This window comes from Aptenodytes patagonicus, chromosome 3 (genome assembly GCF_965638725.1).
Source record: "Aptenodytes patagonicus chromosome 3, bAptPat1.pri.cur, whole genome shotgun sequence".
NCBI classification, from domain to species: domain Eukaryota; kingdom Metazoa; phylum Chordata; class Aves; order Sphenisciformes; family Spheniscidae; genus Aptenodytes; species Aptenodytes patagonicus.
This window is the reverse complement of record NC_134951.1, coordinates 3690551-3699891: the sequence shown is the minus strand read 5'-3', so window position 1 is coordinate 3699891 and position 9341 is coordinate 3690551. Positions and strand designations below refer to the sequence as shown.

Genomic DNA, 9341 nt, shown 5'->3' with positions numbered 1-9341 from the left:
ACCGAGGGTTCTAAAACGTGATCTGCAAGAGAAGACTGCTAAATAGGGGTGGTTTGATTCAGGAAGTAAACATCAAGGAGGGGTTGCGTTCAGCCTTTAAATACGTAAATTCTGTTGCAGAAAGGAAAGAGTAATTTTTTCCCACATCTGAGGTGGGTAAGACAAGAAGCACTGAGGCGGGATTATAGGAAGATCTGCGTTCATCCCAGAATCTTTAAAAACCTTGAAAAGGAGAATAAAGGTGCAATTTGCCTCAGGAGGCTTCAGGTTGCCGCTGCTAAGACATCTTTGACCAGCTATATACCAAGAGCTGTCCTGGGACACGATCATGCCAAGGCCGGCTTTATTACAAGAGGACAGGCAGAGGACGGTGCAGGAGGCACGCCAGGTCCCCCCCACCGCCCACCACTCTCCCCTCCCGCGACGGGCACAGATTTGGGTAAGTTCAGGGACATTCAACTCCCCCCCCCCCCCCCCCCCCCCCGCGAGGATTCAGGATGCCCGGGCCCCGTTATTTTTAACCGCACGCCCGAGGCTACAGCCAGCGCTGCTCATCCCATTCCCCCCCCCGCAACGGGCTCCGCCTGCGGAGACCGTGAAACGCCCCGACCTCCGCCTGTGGGGGCGGTTAAACACCCTAAGGGGCCCCACCACCCGCTCGCAGCGGCTTTAGTAGCGGCTTTAGCGGCGTTAGCAGCTCCGAACCGCCGGGAAGAAGCCGCCGCTCACCCCCGGGAGCGGCCCCCGCTCTCTGTGGAGGCAGCGGGCGCTGCCGCCCCCTCAGGGCGCGCGCGCACTTCGGCTGCCAGTAAAAGTGCCTGTCCAATATCCACCGGGAAACGCGCGGGAATAGCCCATGTACAACCCAACACGCCTTTTGATATCTTTAGTAGAATTTTAGCAGGCTTACACCCTCTATTTCCACTAGGGTGGCCGCTGCGCTCGCCTGCTTCGAGACTTTTCAATCAGGCATTTCTTCCGCCGCCTTTTTCTGCGCCCGAGGTCACAAAAGCCCCCCCCAGGGGTGGGGGCACGGTGGCCTTCCCTCGCCACGCGCCGCGGAGGGAGGGAGGCCCCCAAGATGGCGATGCTGGCGGAGCGTGAGTGCCGTTCCTCGCGGGGAGGAGCCGCGCCGGCGGGGCTCGGGGCGATGCCCCTGGGCGAGGGGAACGGGGGGGGGGTCGGGGGAAGAGCCGCTGTCCTGGGGGGGGGGGAGCCTGGGCGCTACCCCAGGTCCTCCCCACCGTCCTCGCTGGTGGGGCGGGGACGGCGCTGTCCCTCCGGAGGGTGGCGGGCTGGACGCCGGCGGGCCCCCGCAGGCCCCGCGGTGGCTGGGTGCGGGTTCGCGGGGCTCTGTCGCTTCCCGTCCTGGGGGGGGAGAGGCGTGGAAGATCGGCGGGGATGTCTCTGAGACGCCTTTAGGGCCGGCATTTCCTTTCGGCGCCTCGGTGCCGTCTCTGCGGCGGTGTTAGAGGGCAGATACCCTGAAGCCTTGGGGCCGGGGCTGTGCCGAGGTGCCGGCTGCTGTGTGGCAGGCAGGCAGGACTCAGCGGAGCCGTGTGTATGCAGGCACTTGTCTGTTGATCGCCCCCGGAGTTAGGGTTTGAGCTTAGCTCGTCCTCTCGCCTGCAGAGGGAACTTCGGAGATCGGCTGAACTCCGGGTTGGGGAAGGTGAGAGTGGGATGTGAGGGGTTCGTAGGCAGGTGCTTCAGAAAAGGCAAGTAAATCCACGGAACTCACGGGGAGAACTCGGGGTAAGGCCGTGGGGTTGCCTTATGCCTTTTGCGTAAGAGCGTTGCTGAGTGTATCGTTTTTGAAGGTTTTATTGTATGCAGCCTGATAATTTTGTTTAACCTTTTCCTGATACTGGAATCAAACTGAGCTTCACTCTTACCTCTGAGGTGATTAAGGACTTGGGCTCCCCATATGTAAAAGAATTGATCAAAACCTTGGATGAATATGCTGATTGATAACTCTTTCTCGGGTAAAGCTCTTCGGTTCAGGAAACAGAACTCTTTGGGGCTGGCCAAAGTGGGAACTAAAAGCTTTTACTGCCTTCTCTTCCAAATTAAAGACGCATTCCTGTAAAATAGCCTTTTCTAGTAAATGTGAAACTGTATGTGAGTAGAAAGACTAAACTTCTCAACTGTAGGTTTTTATGTAAGAGGACTAATATATTTCTGTCTGAGTATTGCTAATGTCCTTAGGTGGTTTCGGTAAGCTTACTGGTGTCAGGAGACCCTTAACATGAGAGCACAAGGTCTAATGAATTTGCTTGCTTGACTGCAGGAAAGATGGACTTAAGTATAATGACTAATTAGAAAATATGGGTTTTAGTGGAAAATACAGGTGTGAGTTGAGGAAAACGAAATTGCATTTACATATGTAATTTTCTGATTATTTTAGAAGTAAACTTCGTTGGTACCATGTTTCAGAATTTGTTAATTATTTTAATTTGACACTTCACGTTTCAGTGGTGTAATGCTGTGTTAAGTTCAATTCTGCAGGTAGGGAATTCTGAAATCGATTGCCTTACAAAACGAATCTGGTTGCTGAGGGCGACCTTTGCAGAGTTGTATGCCTTTGTTCATCACCTGCAGCTGCAGTTATAATTGTGAAGCCACGTTACACACATGCATTTTCGTTTGCAGTTCCGGATCAAGTTCTGATGCTCTTACTAATATTCATCCTAAAAAAAAGTGTGGGGGGGGGTTAGTTGGTTTTACTACAGTTGTGAAAGCACGTGCGTTTCAGGGACTTAAAATAACTTCTCAGTGGTACCCAGTGACAGGACAAGAAGCAGCGAGTGCAAATTGAAACACGAGAAATTCCATGGTTTTTGCCTGTAAGGGCGGCCAAACACGGGAACAAATTGTTCAGAGAGGCTGTGGAGTGTAAGTCTGTGGAGATATTCAGAACCAGACCGGACACAGTCCTGGATGACCTGCTTAAGCAGGGGGTTGAAGTAGGTGATCTCGAGAGGTCCTTCCCACTTTTGTGATGCTGTGAACTAAACTGAGGAAGGACAAACTCGATCATCCTATGCTTGTGTAGTGTGAATTTAAAAAAAAAAAGTATCAGTTGCAGAAATGGCCGAAGAGTTAGCTTTTATTTTTCACTTATTTTTAACTCTTTTTAACTTTTAATAAACTTTGGTGAACTTTATCAGGAAAAAAAGGTGTGTGTTAACGATGGGTTTCATAGCTTGGATTAAAAATAAAATCCCTTCCGTGGGCAGTATATTTTTTTTCCGTTTGTTGGAGAAATGTAACCTGCTTATCATTTTCCGTGTTATCACCATATATGGGCACACAGCAGGGGTTTGGATGGGAACTGATAGGAACTTTCAGAAATGATAGTTAAACACATGCTCCAGGCACAGAATTAGTCTTGGTAAAAGGGTTTAGTAACTGACCTTTTTCAGATTGTAGGGTATTCGAGTGCAGTATCTAAAGAAATGACGCTTTTCTCCACTGGATGGTGCTGCTCGCCCAGAGTTGCATTACTATCTCTAGCATCATTTTATGAGCGGCCCAGAAGATTGGTGTTAACTTCTGAGCTGAATTTTTTAGCTGGAAGATGGTATGTTGTTTCCTTTCTTGCTCTTAAGACATCGGTGGAGAAACATTTCTGATAAATGGTTGACTAAACAGTGTTTTTTGTTGTTTGTTTGGAAAGGAGAGATCATTCTGTGGTTGCTGTATGTGGCATGAAGTTGTTCCTGGCTTTCTTAAACACTTCTCTAAAGACGTAAGCAAGTTTCTGTATTTTCCTGCGCCTAGCTTACCCTATTTGAAACTAAGAGTGTGTTAACCTGGCAGAAATGTGAGGATTAATCTCATAACGGTAGTTATGAGGTTTGAAATACTTGGATTAAAAGTGCTGGAAAAGGGAGGGTCTCTTAAAATTTCGTGCTTGAGAAATCTCTGTATTCCTTGCCCTTGTGTTTTGTCACCAAGGTCCTCCTGGGATTAAAACATCTTAGGGCTCCTCTACAGAGAGATATCCAGGAAAATTAATAGAAATTAACTTTTAAAGTGGATTAGTTGAACTACATCAAACAACTCGGTTTGGAAGTTAATTTTAATTCACACATTCGGTTGACATGGATTACCTCTACTGTGTAGACAAATCCTTAGACACATATGGTGGCTTTACAGCTGTAAGAATTCCACTGAATTTAATTTCTTGGGATTTGCAAAGTCACCACCTGGGGACCTAGTTACAGACAGCATGACTGAATACGGGCATACTTAAAATGTTGTTATAGTTAGATTTAAAAAAAGGCATTGAACAGTTAGGTTTTGGTGACTGAGTGAGGGAAAGTTGATGTTAATCGAGAGATTTTAAACAAAGGGACAAATTAAGAAACACGATTGAAAAGGAGGGCTGCTGCTCAGCTCGGGGGCATAATCTCTGTTAAAATCGCTTCTTTTTTATTGTCCTTGATGTTGTTTGTTTCACTGTCAGCTACGGACGAAGGCAACAGCCAAGGTGTTCCCTGTTTTTACAGGACTTAGGTTTTGCTGCCAACTCGATAGCTTTTTAATTAATTCCCCCCACAAACCACTGGACACTTGGGTCCTTAGAAATCATTTGCATCTTGGGTGAGGGAAGTTGACAAAGCATATTAATTGTCCCAAATTCCTAGGTCGGTGCTCCAAAGACAGCAATAAATGAGTGAAGTGAGCCACTTGCAAAGGGCGCCAGCGTTTTTGTTCTCAGTGGGGCGGCAGGGAACCCTAATTTGCTTGGGCGTTTAAAATCACAGTCCGCAGTGGCACTTCACCACCTTTTGTCAGCAGCGCAGGCAGGGCTTGTAGTAGATGCTTCTCTTGAAGGCTGCCTGTTGGAAATAAGTTGTTGTTTTCCTATAGAGAAGTGAGGCAAGCGAGTGCTGTGTGGATTCCTCTCTCAGTACTCAGTCATTTAACCTACTGTCAAATCTTTTTTTATGGACTGTTTGCGGTTTTATGAAATCAGACTATTAATTTTTGGGGGGCTGCCACGCAGCACCTATTTTGAGCTTCAAAGCTTAGGAAGTATGTTAAAAAAAGCCACCATCATGCATTCTGACAGTATTAGTTCTTTGAGAATGAAACAAAACTGGGCAAAAAATGAGTCGAACATCCCTGTAATACTCTATCCCTCTGGCCCAAATCCTAAGTGTTGCATTTTAGGGAAAGATGACTTCCTGATTATGTTGAAAGCGCCTCAGTGGACTTGGCTTCTCACTGCCTTTGTATGGCCTTGGGTTAGTCGGTCATTTTTGATCCACCATTTCCCATCGTGTTTAATGAAGTTTGTAATCTTCCTGTCTCCCGTTCATTGTTTGTCTTGTTTATTTAGGTTGTCTTCCTGTGTACGTTTAGGGGCACGCTTGAAGTGACCGGTTAACTGTGCTAGCTTTTCTTCCTTGATTTCAATGAAACTATTCCTGATGGTAGAGGCAAGCGCACGCATGTGGGCCTGGGGGACTGTAGTTTCTTTAGTAGTCTGTGTAGGACAAAGGAGCCTTGATTCTTGTTTGGATCTCTTAATGCCTGCAATAATTTCCGGTGACTTTTCAGTTTCCAAATAAACCATTTTGAGACAAATCCAAAAGCTGAAATCCCACTGGTTTGTGTTCTGTAATTCAGTTTCTCTGGTTGCTTGTGTTGGATTTTTGGCTTGGCTTTTGTTATGAAGGCAAATATTAAAATTTCTGTGTTCTGGTTAAAAGGAAGACTGGCCAGTGGATATTGTCCAGAACTGGAAAAGCCAGCGCTGAAGTCTCATCCCCTATAGATTTCATGTTGAAGCCAGATGAAGAACAAAGTTGGAATAAATATGGAATTTAGGCCTGTACACCTAAGTGGTAATCCTTAAAGCCTTCCCTGAATTGCAGCCCATCCGTAGGGATGACAACTTCCATTGCAATTTTACTTTGGCGTTCTTCACATTAATAATTAACATTTTGTCATAGTTTAACCTCAGCTGGCAACTAAGCACCACCCAGCCGCTCGCTCACTCCTCCCCAGTGGGATGGGGGAGAGAATCGGAAGGGTAGAAGTGAGAAAACTCGTGGGTTGAGATAAAGACAGTTTAATAGGTAAAGCAAAAGCCGCGCACGCGAGCAAAGCAAAACCAGGAATTCATTCACTCCTTCCCATGGGCAGGCAGGTGCTCAGCCATCCCCAGGAAAGCAGGGCTCCATCACGCGTAACGGTGACTTGGGAAGACAAACGCCATCGCTCCGAACGTCCCCCCCCTTCCTTCTTCTTTCCCCCAGTTTCTGTACTGAGCATGACGCCATATGGTGTGGAATGTCCCTTTGGCCAGTTGGGGTCAGCTGTCCCGGCTGTGCCCCCTCCCAGCCCCCCCGTGCACCTGCAGCCCTCCCAGTCAGCAGAGCATGGGAAGCTGAAAAGTCCTTGGCTAGTGTAAGCACTACCCAGCAACAACTAAAACATCGGTGTGTTATCAACATTGTTCTCACGCTAAATCCAAAACACAGCACTGTACCAGCTACTAAGAAGGAAATTAACGCTATCCCTGCCGAAACCAGGACACATTTTCACTGGCAGTTTTTTTGCAGTATAAGATTTAGTAAAATTAAACCCCCAAAATGTATTTAGTCTGGCCTAAGTTCTGGGTTTTTTGCAATGAAGAGCTTTTCTTGAATTGATTAAATACTAAGAACGCTGTGGAAATGTAAACAGAGCCTGTTTGAATTTTTCCTTCCTGCTCTAGCCCGTAGAAGGCAGAAGTGGTCTGTGGATCCACGAAATAGCGCTTGGAGTAAAGATGAATCTAAATTTGGCCAGAAGATGCTGGAAAAGATGGGCTGGTCCAAAGGAAAGGTATGATCTAAAGCAGAGTTGTCTAGCTGACGGGTGGAACACTGCCAGGAGACTCCTGGTCTCAGTGGTTAAAACAGCCATGTTCTTTCTATTTGATTTATTCTCTTAAGCGCACAGAGAATTTGAGCAATGTTAGATTTCTACAGTTTGTTACAAAGGTACTCGCTTGCTTGTGCCTGTCTTGCTTTCCAGTTTTTCTCCCCTCTCTCTGACAAGGTAAGAGCAGGCACATTAAATCAGGTGATGGTTAAAGGCTTTAAGTTGCCTTTATGCCCTCAGTTCTCTTTCTGACTTTTGGTACTGTTTAAAGCAGCTCCAGGACCTGCTTTAACCTTTTACCTGTTTTTAAGGTTACTTCTGACCTGTTCCCTGAATGGCCAAAATACAGCGTTAATGTGTGTTGTATTCCTTCTCAGCTCCAGCCTGTACCTGTGGGGTGAGGTGATTGGTTTCTGGCCCTAAGAATAATCTCTAGGTCAGTGCAGACAGCTGCAGACTTCTCAGTTGCCCCTTAAAAGCAGTTTAACTTCCACAAAGGTGCCTCAGCAAAGCTGAGATTTGGGCCTGCATGTCAGCGTGTTTAATGAAATGAATGCACACAAAACCCCCACCATATTTATTTAATTCTTCTCCTAGATTTCCTCTCCCAGCCTTTTTTTAAAAGGAATAAAATTAGGATCATTCTCAATTCTGTCAATGCATTAAAACTTAGAAAAATAAGCCTTCTCTTGGATTCCTTAGTGTAGCCTGCTGTTGCCTCAGTTGGCTTACAGTTAGCACATATAAATCTGGCTTCTAACTGCCTCTAATGTCACAAACAAGCAGTGGTATCTGATTCAAAGGCTGCTGAAGTCAAGGAACTGGCATTGGTTTCACTAGGCTTTAGACCAGACTCTCACATACTTCTACCCCCCCATCTTCTTCACAACCATGTTTCCCACTTGAGCTACTGGATCCTCCTTTACAACAGTTATAGCTGTACAAGAAGGATTTATGTCTCCATTCCACTACAAACTTGGACAAATGGAACCTTAGCTTGATCAAATTAATGGGCAAAAGCCCATCTGTGCAGTGAAATTAAGCTGCTTACACTAGTCCTGTTATTAGTTGTATTGGAATTGGGTCATGGCAGGATGTGTAGCCAAGTGTCCTGCTTGCTTCCATGCTTTTTGGTTAGCAGAAGTTTCGAGGTAAATTTTCCACCCCACTGACCAAATAAACTCTACTGGATTTGTAATAGCAACAGCCTCTTTCAAATATGCCTCATTGCTTCAAATATTAGATATGCCCAGGATCTGTCCACAGGGCTTCTCTCCACTGCTCCACCACGTACATGTTTATTATAGCCATATACTTAGCTCATGATTTGTTACTGGTGACGGATTAGGGAAGAAGTGGGTAGATACCAGGAATAAAGTTTTAAACCAAATGCTTTGTCTCCCCCCCCCACCCCCAGTCGTACAATTAAGAAAGATAATACTGGGCCTAAAGATTGCTTCCCAGATTTGAATGATTATGGTTTTTAGGATAGACAAACCCAACGTTTGTCTGCTCCAGTATCTTCGTCAAATTATGAGTGTGAATGAGATGGAAGAAGTTCTTAATGTCCTGCTAGCTCCAGTCTGATCCTACCGTCCCCCCCGCCCCAGCCCCCAGCTTCCCTCCCGTATAACTTTGTTCTGTGTTGTACATTCTATGTGGCATCTGCCTTATAGCCATCTTGCAGCTGCCTTCCCAATGACGCAGGTATTTTTTGGTGAGAGGCATGTTCTTTTTATGTAGTATCTTGTTTTAAAATTGTAAACACTTTGGACTTGCCTAGGAATGTCAGGTGGCTTCTTGATTAATCACCCAACTACTTAATGTTGTTGCTATTTTAGTGTTTATAATACTTTGCTGGAGGCTTAAGTAGTAAATTAAAAATACTTAATATCTCATGTGTGCTAATGCCTGTGAATGAATTCAGTTACAGGCAAGAAAATAAATAGTAAGTTGTGGTTTCTTGCTGTATTTCATTGCAAACTGTCTTACAGTACAGAAGCTCTAGTTGCTTAGTCACTGCTGTAAAATCCTTACATTTCTACCCTTAAATCCTCATTAGGGTCTTGGGGCTCAGGAACAAGGAAATACAGAACATATCAAGGTTCAGGTGAAAAACAACATGCTGGGGTTAGGAGCAACCATCAACTACGAGGTGAGCGCTAGACCCAGGTAAGGAAATGGCTCCCATTTCAGCTAAGGCACAATCTTTGTAATGGGACGTTAGTGAAATCTGTTGTCACATCTGGTGACAGCATGTACCTATGCGAACGTCTCTGCAGAAACTCTTGACCTGGAGTTCAGTTCTGCTTTGTTGGGCGTTTTAGAAGTAAGAACCTGCTTGGAAAGGTTACAGTGAATTCTGGGAGCAGGCTGTTCAGAGATTTTTTTGCTTCCAGGCAAATCACTGAAATACTTGCTTTCTCCCTGTGTCTTCTGCCCCGCTTAGCTTTATGCCT

General features: G+C 45.9%; 1 protein-coding gene across 2 annotated transcripts in view; it reads left to right on the top strand.

Moving 5' to 3' along the window:
* Positions 1-1069: 1069 nt before the first annotated feature.
* PINX1 (PIN2 (TERF1) interacting telomerase inhibitor 1) overlaps positions 1070-9341 on the top strand; it is a 61256-nt gene continuing 52984 nt past the window's right edge. Inside the window, exons 1-3 of one of the 2 annotated variants that reach the window (XM_076332578.1) lie at positions 1070-1100; positions 6734-6843; positions 8945-9037. In XM_076332578.1, coding sequence (XP_076188693.1) covers positions 1082-1100; positions 6734-6843; positions 8945-9037 — 222 coding nt within the window. In that variant the 5' untranslated portion in view covers positions 1070-1081. Of the gene's footprint in view, positions 1101-5791; positions 5859-6733; positions 6844-8944; positions 9038-9341 lie in introns of those variants that run through there. The other variant, XM_076332577.1, reaches the window with a different exon arrangement.